General features: G+C 41.7%; 1 protein-coding gene across 6 annotated transcripts in view; it reads left to right on the top strand.

Annotated features, from left to right (window-relative positions):
* The window catches only part of kmt2ca (lysine (K)-specific methyltransferase 2Ca), a 328,698-nt gene that overhangs the window by 183,227 nt on the left and 128,727 nt on the right, over positions 1-16,744 (top strand). For all 6 annotated transcript variants that reach the window (XM_078424496.1, XM_078424488.1, XM_078424479.1 and 3 more), the window contains 5 exons: positions 140-256; positions 5,991-6,107; positions 10,711-10,812; positions 11,607-11,711; positions 14,029-14,210. In XM_078424496.1, the coding sequence (XP_078280622.1) occupies positions 140-256; positions 5,991-6,107; positions 10,711-10,812; positions 11,607-11,711; positions 14,029-14,210 (623 nt within the window). The remainder of the gene's footprint in view (positions 1-139; positions 257-5,990; positions 6,108-10,710; positions 10,813-11,606; positions 11,712-14,028; positions 14,211-16,744) is intronic.

Genomic DNA, 16,744 nt, shown 5'->3' with positions numbered 1-16,744 from the left:
TTAATGCATTATGTCCTGCAACCAAAATTTCTCTTATGCTTTCATTTTGTATTACCATACTGATCACCTGTTTAACATTTTAAGTTTATTTTGCTGGGGATTTCCCCAATTACATATTTTTTCACCTACCATATCCTAGGGCATATGGGCGACAAATGCTATGAGTTCACCTTCCTGGTCTGCAAACAGTTATGAATTTCGGGAGAGTATGGTAAAAACAAAGCAACCTCAGAACACCATTTGGAACGTCAAAGTGGTAATTCATATTATTTCATGTCTTTTTATTTCCTTGGTGAATTTGTTTGGCTTAACTGTTTCTATCATGTAATTAGAGAGTAGCGTGATTTTTGTTTCTGATTTTTGTTCGTTCCTGCTTTGCAATAATCATTACAAATCATTGTAGGCGAATGCAAGTGCTCTTTTCTGTTAAAGAAAATAATGTTGTTAAGCTAGATGAAGTTTTCACTCCCTTTCCTTATCCATGCCCTTTATTATAGGACAGGTTATTTTCAACATGAATATGAAACCAAGCGTATCTTTGCAACATGCTCAAATACAGAGCTTCTTCCAGATGTCTATCCCTAAAATCCGCCATCAGTTTTATTTAACAATTATTGGTATCACTGCTGATTGCTGTACCCCAAAGACAACTATCATTTTTGCTTGGTTCTCTTTTCATTCATGCAATTTTTAACATCTAGCCTTGTTGGCCTCTATAGATTTAGTTTTAAGGTATTTCTGTTTGTAAAGTAATTTGAAGTTCTGTTTTGTTTGATGCAATTTTCTTTATCTAGCACATAAGCATTGCATAGAGTTTAGCAGGAAAATAAGTCAATTCAGACCAATTTCTTGTACCTATTTACCTTCTATATCCCTATTCATCCAGTCTTATATCATTTTTTTCCCCAGTTGTGTGTTTAACTATTTTTTCCTTTATCACTTGTGGTAGTGAGATTTATCTTGAATTCTCTCTGACTTGTCAGTAGCTTTCTTATATTTATGATCTACAATTCTAGAGACCCCACTTATGGAAATATTTTTCTCGGTGTTTCTCTTCATTTTAAACATCATCTAGTGTTTTTTCTTACTAGCAGCGACCCGGCCACTCCCAGCAAGCAGCGGCTTGGGCACTCCTGGCAATCAGTGGCCATGGCACTCCCAGCAAGCAGCGGCCCTGGCCACTCCTGGCAATCAGCGGCCCTGGGCACTCCTGGCAATCAGTGGCCATGGGAATTCCTGGCAATCAGCGGCCCTGGCCACTCCTGGCAATCAGCGGCCCTGGACACTCCTGGCAATCAGCGGCCATGGGGATTCCTGGCAATCAGCGGCCCTGGCCACTCCTGGCAATCAGCGGGCCTGGCACTCCTGGCAATCAGTGGCCATGGGGATTCCTGGCAATCAGCGGCCCTGGGCACTCCTGGCAATCAGTGGCCATGGAGATTCCTGGCAATCAGTGGCCCTGGGCACTCCTGGCAATCAGTGGCCCTGGCCACTCCTGGCAATCAGTGGCCATGGGGATTCCTGGCGAGCAGAGGCCCGGGACACTCCCGGTAAGCAGCAGGCCGGGACATTTACGCAGTCCCGATGTCCGCCAAGGTTAGACAACGGAGGAGGACTCGCCCTCTGCAAACTGACGACGTAGGAGGACCCGCCCAGCTTGTCCACCGCTGACTCCAAAGTGGCCCAGAGCCTCTGGCGTTGATGGGAACCGCTCCACTGAGAGCGAGGTGGACCGCCGAGAGCAATGGGGGGACCCAGTGGAGGGCCGCTCAGAACAAAGGGGGCACCCGATGTGAGGGGGTCGCCGAGAACAAAGGGGAAGACCCGGCATGGGGGGCTGCCAAAAACAAGGGAGGCACCGAGAATGAAGGGGGAACTGGTGTTCGGGAATGGAGGGGCCTGCTGCTGCCACGTGCTGCGGCAGACAGTAGATAGGACTGTTTGGTATGTTTGTAACTTTGTCGGCGCCAACACATGGCTACACTTGTGCACTGCCTAGGTTGTATGCAAAACAGAGCCTTTCACTGTACCCAGGTATCCCAGGTACATGTGACAATAAAGTATCATTCATTCATTCATTTATTCATTCATCACCAGGCTGTCCAAACTGGTCAACATCTTTAATATCTGGGACTAGAGTTCCAATTTTGCAGTGTATCCTCGCAAATGTTTATCTTTTCCAGACAGTCTCTGTGCCCTCGAATATTATCATGCAATTTTTAATAAGCCTGAAGCTGTTTTTAAATTCATTAGTTAGTGTTATTGCTGAGAAGCTGATCTAAATTAAGTTATCCAGATGTAACTAGAGGCTTGTTCCATTTCTACCATGATATCCAGCTCTATTTCAGATGGAATTGAGCTTAAATGTGAAGAAGAAGAAAAAAAGGGAACCAATTAATTAAGTTGTTTTGACATTCAACCCCATTCACCAGTAGCCAGGAGTCTGTTAAATCACATAGGACAAGTTCTGAACAAAGGGCTCTAATTTTATTTGTTGCATATTTTTCATTATTCACATGGTTAATTGTTGCGTTCAATATCGTCTGGTTAGCAAAATGTTCACTTTTGTTGAGAGATAGTGAAAAATAGAAGGAATTGACTACAGTAATTATACTCATCCCACTGATATATCATTAAATTTAAAAAACTGCTTCTCATTGCTAGTGCTAGTCACTGATCTTGTCAGGTTATAACAGATGCTGTACGGGCTGAATCCAGTCAAGTGTCTTCTGTGCCAGAATGAGCAAAAATATTGTTTTGCTCTCCCAATTCTCAATGGATTGTTTTTTGTCTATTCACCCCAAATATCTCTGATAATGCTTTTGATATAGACTGCTAATTCAGACTGATGAAATAGGGCTTCCCTGTTGCCATTGCCTGATGCCTAAATGTAATTTAACGTGTTATTTTATGGTTGTGAATATTAAATTCTGAGGCCTTGAGGTCATATATTTTCAGAATATTTCTCTAAAATACCTCAGCATCCTCTTTAGGTGCATGTGTGATTCTGTCACTAAAGTTGCCAAACAGGATTCAACCCTGATTTCCAAAGCTTCCAGTGTTCTTTGAATTTTCCATCATCTCCTTAATGGCTTAACATATATTTTACTTGGGGAGGGATGAACATACTGTATTTGGCAAGAATACAGGGAATTGCTTCCAGTATTAGAATACATTGTCTTTATTTCTTATATTATGGTAATATGGGGGGGGGGGGGGGGGAGGTGGAAATCCAGAAGTAGGGGGATCCTTCTCAGATTGGCCAGATGTGACTAACAGGGTACCTCAGGGGTTCGTGCTTGGAACCGAGCTCTGCGCAATCTGTATCAAAGATTTGGCTGAGGGGGATCTAAATGTCATATTTCCATGTTTGATGATGTTACAGAACCAGGTGGGATTGTGAGTGTGCAGAACGTACAGAGGATTCAACAGGATGTAGACAAACTACATGAATGGGCGAGAGCACAAGTTGCAAATGACATGAAAAAACTTGAATTAATTTACTTTCGTGGGCAGAAATAAAAAGAGTACCCTTTTCAGTGGGTAATGGTGATATTCAAAGGCAATTGAGTGTCCTGGTGTACATGTTGATTGTCCTTGTGTACATGGAAAGCCACCATCCTGATACAACAAGATATTAGGAAGGCAAATTACATGTTGGATACTATGGTAGGATTTGCATATAGGATTAAAGTCTTCCTGCGATTATATGAGACCGTGGTGAGACCTCGCCTGTTAACCTTTTCTAAACACAAATATAACTTTCCATAGAGGGAATGCAGTGAAAATTCATTTGATTGATTGATTTTGGGGATGATAGGTTTGCAATATGAAGAGAGATGGAATAAGTGGCTTGTATTCTCTGGATTTACATCTGTTAAATTAATTGGCTGAGGAGACAATTAATAGGTGTTTACCAGGAGACTTGAGATCCAGAGATTACAGAATAAAAACTGAGGACTGAAACGAGAGAAAGACTTCCTCACATAGAGGCCAGCGAATCTTTGCTTTTCTCTAGTCCAGGGCACCTAGTGGTTCAGACGCTGAATTTTTTCTAAGCAGAGGTCAACAGATTTCTGTAGATTTGGGAATCGACAGATTAAGAGGATAATTAAGGGAATCAAGGAAATTGACATGGAAGTAGAACAGGATGATCTTAATGAGTGATGAAACAAGCTCAAATGGCGAAATAGCCTCGCCTTCATGTTCTTACATCAGGCGTAATTCATACACAAATATGAGACAAAGATTATGAATTTTCCGTCACTCTAGTGATGTGCAATTCATATTATCGGTTTTCATGCTTACACCAACACTTCGATTTTATTTTTAAGTCCGTATTGTTTTATATGGCAACAAATGATTTGTTGCCCGATAAAAGAACTGTGAATGCCGTCAAGTTCCATGGGAAATATGATATTAGATTTTGAACCTGAAAAGTTCATATTTTGATTATTCTTGTTTTGATCTGCTGAATAGATCATTAAAAGGTAGTTTCTACATTCTGTAGTTTGCTTCCATTATTGCATCTTTGAGACTGAATATAGATCCTCAGCTTGAACGTTCAACCTCAGCTGACTTCTGCGCAGCACTAATGGTGCACAGAATTTGCCAGCATCCAAATTAGATGTTAACTTGTAAGGGCAGATCATAATTGTTTATTTATTCTTGAGTATGGTCAAGCAATAAAGGCACATTTTGTCCATTTGATGGACCACTAAAGTCACATGCTGACTGTGCTTTCATATTGCTATTAAGTGGGAAATTTCAAGATTTTGACCCACTCATGAACAACAGTATCTTAAAGTCAGGATGAAACTTTTCATCGAGGTGATGGTTACATTTCCTACTTGTGGCAAACTACTGTTGACACTTAACAACTGAAATTTAAAAAATCATATGCTAGAAAGAATCATTAGCGTAGCGAAATATTTGGAAAATGAAACAGAGGGATGTTTCGGGTGTAAAAACAGACCTGAAACTCTCAACAGGTCTGGCAGCATCTGTGGAAAGAGAAACAGTTAAAGTTTCAGCCAGAGAACATCTGACAGAACTCGGAAAGAGAAAAAAGTTTGTTTTCAGTTGCAGAGAAGTTGTGAGACGATGGGTAGAACAAAGGGGAGTATCATTGATAGGATGAGACCAACTGAGTACATTTAATAGTTAATGTAGTAGTTAGGATTAGATTATACTTTGTGTAATTTGTTGCTAATAACAAGGCCATGAAGTACGCCCAGAAAGCCACACTGTACTGATAGAAAAGAAAAACTGAGCCAAGTTGCTGATGCAGACGTGGCCAGATTTGATATAGACAGAAAGAAGGCGATTATCTGATGAATCTTTTCTGCACTCTTTCCAACTTAATTAAATCCTTCCTATAGCTGGGTGACAAAAACTGCATCCAGTACTCTCCAAATGTGGTCTCACCAATGACGTATGGCTTACAAAGCATCAACTTTCTTTAAAGAAAATTATCCGTAATACTGAAAATCAGCACGGTGCATTTTAATTAATATTGGCAGAGTTTACTTTTAACGTTGCATAAACATAGGTAATTGACATGTTACACTTTTTAGTAACCAAGACAAGACAAAGTAGATTTTCACTGTACTGAGGGGTGGTAGAGCGGTAGAGTTCCTGCCTTACAGCGCCAGAGACCCAGGTTTGATCCCGACTATGGGTGTTGTTTGTTCCAGGTTTGTACGTTCTCCCCGTGACCGCATGGGTTTTCTCTGGGAGCTGCGGTTTCCTCTCACATTCCAAAGACATACAGGTTTATAGGTTAATTGGTTTCCGTAAAAATTGTAAATTATCCCTAGTCTGTAGGATAATGCTTGTTGATGGGGTAATCGCTGGCCGGCACGGTGGTGGCCTGAAGGGTCTGTTTCTGCGCAGTGTCTCTAAACTAAACTGAACTAATATTTCTCCTGCAACGTATTGCAGGTGCATTGTATTCAGAACAGGACTTTCTGAAGTGTTATTTTCCACAGGGTCGTGGTGCTGGTTTTCCTGGTAAAAAGAGGCCACGTGGTGGAGGACATCCTGGTCGAGGAGTTAGAGGCAGGTCCAAACTGAAAAATGGCATTGGTGCGGTTATAACATCAGGAGTAAGTACTTGTTATTTGTATTTGAATTTAAATATGATTTTAGATTGTATATATTGACTTTCCAAATAGTTACTAATAATCTGGTGTAATCAGTTAGTTGCCAAAATGAACATAAAATCCTTTATTTGAAATGTGTTTTATGTGATATATTGAATGTGTGTTCTATTGCACATTCTTTTTGCATCTTGACATCACGTCCAATTTGCTTGTTTTTTGTCTTATCACATACCTTTTGATCTGTTGAATATTTTCAGACTCCACGGACTAAAATGTAATTTTCCCAGCATGTTAATGCCTGTTAAAGGTATTTTTTAAATGTATACTAGACTGAGGTGGACAGAAAAAATTAGGCTATCAGTCTTTTTACCGGGCATTACAGATCATTTCTTGGGTATGTAATTTAAGCAAAGATTTGGGCCCAGAGACTTGAAATGGAATGCAGATTTCAGCCTCTGGTTCCAACATCATCGTCACTGTCCTTTGTTGCCACCGATCCCTCTATTTGTGAATAATCATTAATAAATCTCATGACAAAATTGTCACTTGATTCTAGGGAAACCGTTTGGGGTCATCGCTTTCAAAATTGTGCTGAACATGTATATTTTCTAGGTTTGCTTTCAGTGTATCTTGGAGAGTCATAGAGTTAACGAGTCAGAGACATCCATTGAATTGAATTGAATTAAATACTTTATTGTCACATGTGACAAGTCACTGTGAAACTTTTTGCTTGCATACCCAAGGTATGCAAATAGTCGCCACCTGAAGGGTGCTTACAAAGTTACAAAGTATCGCACTCCAGGTCCCAGTTTTGTTCTCCCCTCTCTCACGGCGATTCCTCCTCGCCGGGTCCTCCTTTGTGCTCGATGGCGCAACCTCCGGCCCCATTCAACGCAGGCTCTGGCCGCGGGCTCCATTGACCCAGGCTCCGACCGCAGGCTCCATTTGACGCAGGCCCCTGCTGCGGGGCTCCGCAGCCTCCCGTGCATGTTCGGCCGCCTCCGTTCCCATCTGGTCTCCTCTGTACCCGTTGACCCTTCCTATGGAGCCAAACGAGCTCCAGGCGGGTTCGGCAATCCGCCGAGCCTTCTGGGTGGCGTCGAGATCGCGGGGCCTCGATAAAGGCCTCTGGCCGCATTACTGGACCGCAGCTGCGGCTCGGCGGGAAGCCTTTGCACAGTGAATATATTAGATTTCATCATTCAAACCATTGTGAAAGATTGTGAACAGCTTAACACCAGTCCCTGCAGTATTCCACTAGTTATAGCCTCCTAAGCCAGTTGGTTAACTGTGTCAGCTTCCATGAAGGTGGATTCAAAAATGTTTTGTTTTTTTTGCCGTTTGTTCATCTCTGATATAATTTTTGCTAGTCAGTCTGTAAGGAGGCTACATTAACATAACTTCTTTTTTCTTCTGTATCTATCTAAGATCTCATTCTGTTTCTGTTTTCCAATGTCTCTAACATTCACTTGATCAATAACTCAATGTGCTTATTGTTGAACAAATTTGTCTGATTTGCCAATATTTCATTGTGCTCACAAATAGGATACATACTGTATGCCATTTCCTTCTTCACGGTTGTCAACTTCCACACAATGAAGCTAAACACAGGCTTTCGGCCTTACCTTCATTCTGAAATCCAACCTGAATGCAAGTGCAATTGGACCTTTATGATCTTGCATTGCTGTTCTGGGTATTGTTTCTCCCATATAGCAATCATCAGGACATATTCGTACTATCTGCCCTATCTCAATATGGCTACATAGAACATGGGCTATTTGGACAGAATTCTTGCATTTCATGTTATCTTCATCTATGTTGCTTCTGACAGACTTTCTCAAAAGTAAGCTTAGCTGTGCCAAATAACACATTAAATGTTTTTATCTGTCAACCAATCAAACAGTTTTCTATCTCTTAGAACTTTAAGAAACCCACTGAACTTTCAGAGTAATGAACGTTCTTCTGTGCTATAGTTCTTTCTAGACTTGCCTAACATTTGATTTAATTTATTTTCTTCATCTGCAAAAGAGTCATCTATTGCTTTGAGGTGTGAGTTAATTGGTCAGAGTTCTGTACATCTCTGGTCCAATTTCAGTTAAAAGGATCACCATGCAGGGGGATCAGGGGGAAAAACACACTAGACAAGGTTTACTCAAATATTAAGAAGGGGTTCAGGTCAGCACCACTACCACACCTGGGGCAGTCAGATCACCTGTCCATATTCCTAACCCCAGCATACACCCCACTCAGGAGGAAAGCTCCAGTCACCATAAAGACTGTGAAGACATGGCCTGAAGGAGCTTCCTCGCAGCTGCAGGATTGCTTCGAAAGGACCAACTGGGATATTTTTGAGGATCAGGACTTGGAGGAGTACACATCAACTGTACTTTGCTACATCAAAAACTGCGTTGACAATGTCACCGTCGACAAACGCATCCGGTTGTACCCCAATCAAAAACCCTGGATGACAAAGGATGTCAGGTCTCTCCTCAAGGACCGTAACACCGCCTTCAGGTCTAGTGACAGAGCTCTATACAGTGCTGCTAGAACCAACCTGAAGAGAGGCATCAAGGATGCCAAAGCGTCCTACAAGAGGAAGATTGAGGACCACTTTTCCAACAATGACCCACGGCGGGTATGGCAAGGCATCCAGCACATCACCAATTACAAGACCAGCAACCGCACGACTGCCGACGGCGACGCCTCGTTGGCTGAGGAACTTAACTGTTTCTTTGCTCGTTTCGAGGTGAAAGCTACAGTGGCAGACATTACACCCTCTCCAGCACCTGAGAGCAACACCTTCACTGTGCAGGAGTATGACGTTAAGCGAGTGCTCAGAGCAGTGAATCCCAGGAAAGCTGCAGGCCCCGATGGTGTGACGGGCAGAGTGCTGAGGGAATGTGCAGACCAATTATCTGAGGTCTTCACAAAAATCTTCAACCTGTCCCTTTTAAAATCCACCATCCCTCCCTGCCTGAAGTCCGCCATAATCATCCCACTGCCGAAAAAGCCTGTCATCAGCGGTCTTAACGACTACCGTCCGGTAGCACTCACACCGGTCATCACAAAGTGCTTCGAGAGACTGGTCCTGCAGCACATCAAAGCCAGCCTCCCACCCACCTTCGACCCATACCAGTTTGCCTACAGAGCAAATAGGTCTACAGGGGATGCCATCGACACTGCTCTTCACACTGCACTGACCCACCTTGAACACCAGGGGAGCTATGTGAGGATGCTCTTTCTCGACTTCAGCTCTGCCTTTAACACGGTCATCCCGAGCAGACTGGTCACCAAACTTTCCGACCTTGGATTTTCCCTAACCATCTGCAAATGGATCAAGGACTTCCTGACCAACCGCCCCCAGACAGTCAAAATAGGCCCTCACCTCTCCTCCACCATTACACTGAGCACCGGCTCACCACAGGGCTGTGTGTTGAGCCCCATCCTTTACTCCCTCTACACTCACGACTGCGCCCCCACCCATCCCACCAACACCATCATCAAGTTCGCGGATGACACGACTGTGGTTGGACTTATCTCAGAAGGAGATGAGACAGCCTATAGGGATGAAATCCAAAGGCTGGCAGCATGGTGTTCAGTGAACAATCTGGTCCTGAACTCCTCCAAAACAAAGGAACTTATAATTGACTTTAGAAAAACCAGTGGAGATTACGACCCACTCTACATCAATGGGGTCTGCGTGGAAAGGGTACCAGCTTTCAGGTTCCTGGGTACGCACATCGCAGAGGATCTCACCTGGTCTACCAACACCATCACCACAGTAAAGAAGGCACAGCAGAGACTCCACTTCCTGAGGATCCTCAGGAAAACCAACCTGCAGGAGAAGCTCATGTCCTTCTATCGCTGCTCCATCGAGAGTGTGCTGGCATACTGTATAACCACATGGTATGCCAGCTGCTCAGAAAAGGACAGGAAGGCCCTTCAGAGGGTCATCACGACGGCCCAGAAAATCATCGGCTGCTCACTGCCCTCCCTGGAGCACCTGTTCAGCCTGCGCTGCCTCAGTAGAGCAGGCAAAATAATAAAAGATCCATCCCACCCTGGCCACCGTCTGTTTGTTCATCTGCCCTCTGGTCGACGTTTCAGGTCAATCAAATCCCGAACAAACAGACTTAAGAACAGTTTTTACCCCAGGGCCATACGAGAACTGAACACTACCTGTGCACTAGGCAACACCGTTAAAAAATCTTGTACTTAATTTAATTGTATTTATGTATTTATTTGTTTTTGCATTTATTGCATATATGTTTGTACGCACCGTCAGGATTGGCTGTTTTTTAATTTCGTTGTACTCGTTGCAATGACAATAAATGAATATTATTATTATTATTATTATTGTCTTGTTGAGTAATTCAATGTTTTCTGCACATGTATTCTCCCTGCTCTTAATAAGAGGTAAATAACTCTATATCCCAATTGAAAGTTTCTAGCTTTCAGTAATAGTAAAGTGCAGTAGCCAGATTAGAACAATCTTCATTAGGTTTGGTCTCTGCCAGCTGACCTTCTAATTATGTATTTTAAAGAAGAGTACGAGATGTGCATTCAGAGAAGGTGACTGACAGAAGTTGTGTATTTTTCATTATAGGCTGGGGCCACAGAAATGATCGTTAATAAGGACCAAGATGAAAATGCTATGCACAACACAGTTGTTTTGTTTTCTACCAGTGATAAATTTACCTTAAAACAGGTAAGCGATATTTGCTCATTAGGAAACCCTCAGCATAGGAGAAATCTATTTAGCTATAATGGTCTTATTAAATAATCCCTGAAAGCTCAGCAGTATGAAAAAACAAGTAGTAGACTGGTGGTGCCAGTTATTTCTTTGCAACATACAGTGCATTCAGAAAGTATTTAGACCCCTTCACTTTTTCCACATTTTATTACGTTACAGCCTTATTTTAAAATGGATTAAATTCATTTTTTGTATCATCAATCTACACATAATACCCCACAATAAAAAAGCAAAAACAGGTGTTTAGACATTTTTGCAAAGTAATTAAAAAGAAATAACTGAAATAATGAATTTAATCCATTTTAAAATAAGGCTGTAACGTAACAAAATGTGGAAAAGGTGAAGGGGTCTGAATGCACTGTATTTTACTCGATGAGGGCAAGAATCAGAATCTGCATTCCAGTTAGATGAAGGATCAGATGTTGAACTGAACTGTAGCTCAGAAGTGTAAATTACGTTTTAGTCCAAATATTTGTTTTGTGGAATTTAAAAACTGGAGAAACTGAGGATAAACACATTAACATAATTTTGTAGATTTTACTCAAATTTGGCTTCCATATTTGCCTATATTATTAATGTCTATAATTCATTTTGGGCACGAATGATAGTTATTTCCTATTAATCTCATAGAGTAAAGATGTTAACAAAAAATACAAATTTGACCTGATGTTTTCCTCTCCATAAGCAAGAATTAAATATTTAAAATTGAACCAAAAGACAAACTGTATTAATTTTTAATGTGATTTCAGGACATGTGTGTTGTTTGCGGGAGTTTTGGGAAAGGTCCAGAGGGACGATTGCTTGTTTGCTCTCAGTGTGGCCAGTGTTATCATCCCTATTGTGTCAGTATTAAGGTAAGAGATGATTATGTTTGTGTGGGATCTGAAGGACTATGGATAGACTTCAATATTTTTCATGATTATGTGGCGTTTAAGATCAATCGGTGATAATTTTAATTGATGTTGTAAATTGATAGAGGCTAAAATAAGGAACCGAGAAAGATTCTGAAATTTGCTCTTGGGAATAAAACATTTTCAGGCATGTGAATTTTCCCCGTTTCCGCGGATTTCCGTGTTTTTAAAATCCATTTTCCGCGCTTTTTGCATGATTTCCGCGTTTTTCACTTTGCCAAAATCGCGTTTACCAACGGAGAAATTGGATCGGAAAAAAAAAGAAAACGTTGTATAGACTTGTAATGAACAAGTTCCGCTGGAGGTCGCTAGGGGTTCCGTGAGAAATCCCCCGTGCCCTCGAAGTCTCCCCAAAAATGTGACACCTAGGCTGGGTAAGGCAACCAATCTCGACCGCATCGGGACTTCCACGGCTGATTGGTGGGTTGAATTTGCAACCTGCGGCCGGGGCTCTGGAACTCCAGCCCAGCTGGAGCCAGCACATCTATCCCCCTGGCCGATTTCCTTGGCCTGCTGGATAAACCAGCAAAGCTCTGGAACCAAGAGTGCCAGAAAATAGGGCGGCACGGTGGTGCAGCGGTAGAGTTGCTGCCTTACAGCGAATGCAGCGCCGGAGACTCGGGTTCGATCCTGACTACGTGCGCCGTCTGTACGGAGTTTGTACGTTCTCCCCGTGACCTGCGTGGGTTTTCTCCGAGATCTTCGGTTTCCTCCCACACTCCAAAGACGTACAGGTATGTAGATTAATTGGCTGGGCAAATGTAAAAATTGTCCCTAGTGGGGTGTAGGATAGTGTTAGTGTGCGGGGATCGCTGGGCGGCGTGGGCCGAAGGGCCTGTTTCTGCACTGTATCTCTAAATCTAAATAAAAAATCTAAAATCAGTGGTGGAACTGTAATGAGTAAATATTAAATTTAAGGGCAAGATTATATAAATTAATTAATTAAGATGGGGTTAAAATATAAAACACAGCAGAAAAGCCAATTACCACCTTTTTGGGCTGATTATCAATTAATGTGTGAATGTACTTCAAAATGTTATTAGTATACCGTGACATATTCACATTATTTTGTAATGTCTGTGAAATGCACTAAAAGAGGTTTGAATGGTCATTTTGTGTGTAAATTTTTTTACCTCAGCTGTACGCCTCGCGCAAGCGCTCGACTCTTTTCCTTTTATTTTTACCTCACTCACATGCCTGCATTTTGAACTGTTAGAGTGGGAGTGCTGTTCAGTTTGTCCTGTGTGCATGTTCTGCACACTGATATCTTTGTTTTACTAATTGGCTAAACTAACCATACCCATACGTGATGAAGAAACAATGCACAATTTTAGTGCATAGTCTGCTTTGTCTTTCGCACCAATAACCTTATGCCCGTAAAGGATTAAGATAAAATGGGATCATATTATTTACCTGAAACTGACATTTTCATGAATCATTTTCTGAAGAGTTAGAAAAACAATTTCATCCATTCCTTTTTTATAAAGGGTGCATCCCACATGTAATTTTCGTCAGTGCTTTGCACAACTTATAATCAGTAAAACAGTTTATTTATTTTTGACTTTCAAAGATTCAACAGTTATCGAATGTACTGATGTTCCTCCGCTTTTCTTTTCTCTTCTGAAGCAGAGACTATTGCATGATACATTTTTCAGATCATATCAACAAGAAAGCTGCGACCTATTGCTGTGGAATCCTGTGGAAAGGCCTATTGCACTGCTCCCCTTCCTACTTTAGTTGATAACAAATGAATCCTTATACCTCAAAAATGTAACCTTGATTATTTTTGTATCTTAGGCCTTTGAGTGGATTGGCTCACAAAAGACTGGAGCACATAAATGAACACATTACAAACACAGCACATTGTGTTCCTTACATTTCTCATATTTTTTTCCTCTTCATTTAATCAGTATGTTTACAGTTATATCTGGCCTATCAAATAAGTCAGCTAATTATCAACTCTAATTGCTAGTAAATTGAACAGTATTCTTAGACTTTAAAATGCTAGTGTGCTCAGTTGGATATATTAGATGTGGAAATATTTTTTAAATTGGTGCTTGTGGAGTGCAGGTGGTCAGCTTATGAATAATTGCTTTGCAGGATGATAGACTATATTCTTCTGAATACCACCTTGTACCACAAAAAGACTTGTGGGTGTTTGTATATAGATTATACTTCCAATGCTAGTTCAAAAAGTCACATTTCTGAGAAATGACATTGCACAATGGGAGATAATTCTTGAGATCTTTGTTCTGCACAGATCACTAAAGTGGTGCTGAGTAAAGGCTGGCGATGTCTAGAATGCACAGTGTGCGAATCCTGTGGAAAGGCCACCGATCCAGGTCGTTTGCTTCTCTGTGACGATTGTGACATCAGTTATCATACCTATTGCTTAGGTCCACCTTTACAGACAGTTCCCAAAGGTGGCTGGAAATGTCGATGGTAAGTTATTTTAGAAAAATTGTAAAAGTAAACTTGTGATCATTGCCTGTATGCAGTATTTTGTCCGTATTAAATTAAAAGCTTATTAGGAAAGTATCCTTTGTATTCCTGCTGAGGCACTTTTAACAGGGATGTGACTGAATAATAACACACGGTAAGTTGCAGCACATTTCAACACTGGGACATTGCTGGTTATCCTTTGTTTATAAAGGGTTTATTGATTTACTCGGGAGTATTTTGTATGTAACCAAATCACTCTTTTTAGTCAATGGAGAAATTTGTGTTATTTTATAGTCCTTTCAAAATTGCAATTGTTATTAATTTGCTTCACAGATTTTCAGCAGCTACAACTACTGCAGTGAACGCAAATGACTAAAGTGTTGTTCGAGCTGAGTTGTATGCTGCTGATACTTGGTTGATTTTGTTTTTAAAAAGGGAATGGTGGTGTAGAGTGCTTCTGAAATAATTTTAATGAGGGCAACATCTTGAGAAGTTTGACATTGGGGAAGTGGAATATGTGAAGTTGGCTGAAGAAGGGTCCTGAACTGAAACATTACCTATCAATGGTGCTCTGACTTATTTGGAGTCTGTGACAGAGAGGCTTGCATGTGAGACGGAACATTTTTGCTCTGCAAAATTGTAAACTGCATCATTCCATTTCGAAGCCAACATTAGGAGCTGCAAATTTAGGCTGCTCTACTAAACCGCTCTCTGTAGAATACCATCCCCCACCAATAAAGGTCACAATGAGATCTTATAAAATATAGACCATTTCTCAGAGGTTAGAAGCCATCTTTCAGTTAAGGCTGGCATCAACGATGACATTCACCGTCTTCAATATACTATGACAACCTTTAGTCGATTGATGCTAAGAGAATTTTAAGATCAATACCATAGACTTGGCACAAACCTAGCAGTGATGCTCCTTATTTGCTTCTGAGATGACCCATGGCAGGCACTTCAAGGTCATGGAAAGGTATTGCAACACCAGCATTGAGGCCTGAGTTGCACTCAGTTGATCTGGGTGTCCTAGTGCATCAGTCACTGAAAGGGAGCATGCAGGTACAGCAGGCAGTGAAGAAAGCCAATGGCATGTTGGCCTTCATAACAAGAGGAGTTGAGTATAGGAGCAAAGAGGTCCTTCTGCAGTTGTACAGGGCTCTAGTGAGACCGCACCTGGAGTACTGTGTGCCGTTTTGGTCTCCAAATTTGAGGAAGGACATTCTTGCTATTGAGGGCGTGCAGCGTAGATTTACTAGGTTAATTCCCAGAATGGCGGGACTGTCATATGTTGAAAGACTGGAGCAGCTAGGCTTGTATACACTGGAATTTAGAAGGATGAGAGGGGATCTTATCGAAACATATAAGATTATTAAGGGGTTGGACACGTTAGAGGCAGGAAACATGTTCCCAATGTTGGGGGAGTCCAGAATTAGGGGCCACAGTTTAAGAATAAGGGGTAGGCCATTTAGAACGGAGATGAAGAAAAACTTTTTCAGTCAGAGAGTTGTAAATCTGTGCCTCAGAAGGCAGTGGAGGCCAATTCTCTGAATGCATTCAAGATAGAGCTAGATAGAGCTCTTAAGGATAGCGGAGTCAGGGGGTATGGGGAGAAGGCAGGAATGGGGTACTGATTGAGAATGATCAGCCATGATCACATTGAATGGTGGTGCTGGCTTGAGGGGCCGATTGGCCTACTCCTGTACCTATTGTCTATTGAGTAGACCATGCTGTTTATTTGACTGGCACTAGACTCCAGAAATAGATGTTTCTGAGCTCTGCCTTGAGAGAGCTTACTAGATGGTCCAAGGAAAAGATTCATGGATGTGCATTGAATTTTCCTACCAAATGTTTCCCATATCAGTTCAAAGTGGAGAAGGGGTATTCTAGATGGTGCTGAGTCCTTGAAGTCTCTACATTGGGAGCACACAAAAGCTCAACATAGATGGTGGGAAAAGTGTACTATGTCAGGAATTACCTGCCCCATTGGAAAGATGGGTGGGATGACAATTTGACGAAGTGTAGTTCAGTACATGGCATGATGGGGCAGAGGGCTCAGTGATGGAAAAACAAAGATTAAAAATGCAATAATGGGTAATTTTCTACCCAAGTGGACAGAAGTCCTTCCGTGAATACAGTTTTACATGGTGTGCTGCCTACCTCAAGCTACGTTAAGGGACATTAAGAGCTGGGAGTTATCTATAGGCCCCCAAACAGTAGCCTCGACATAGGGTGCAAGTTGAATCAGGAGATAAAATTGGCGTGTCAAAAATGTAATGCTACGGTGGTTATGGGAGATTTCAACATGCAGGTAGACTGGGAAAATCAGGTTGGAAATGGACCCCAGGAAAGAGAGTTTGTAGAGTGCCTTCGAGATGGATTCTTAGAACAGCTTGTACTGGAGCCTACCAGGGAGAAGGCAATTCTGGATTTAGTGTTGTGTAATGATCCTGATCTGATAAGGGGACTAGAGGTAAAAGCCATTAGGAGGCAGTGATCACAACATGATAAGTTTTACTCTGCAAATGGAAAGG

Source organism: Rhinoraja longicauda, chromosome 2 (assembly GCF_053455715.1).
Source record: "Rhinoraja longicauda isolate Sanriku21f chromosome 2, sRhiLon1.1, whole genome shotgun sequence".
Classification (NCBI taxonomy): Eukaryota; Metazoa; Chordata; class Chondrichthyes; order Rajiformes; family Arhynchobatidae; genus Rhinoraja; species Rhinoraja longicauda.
Note: the sequence above shows the minus strand (reverse complement) of the source record. Positions and strands in the feature narration are given on the sequence as shown.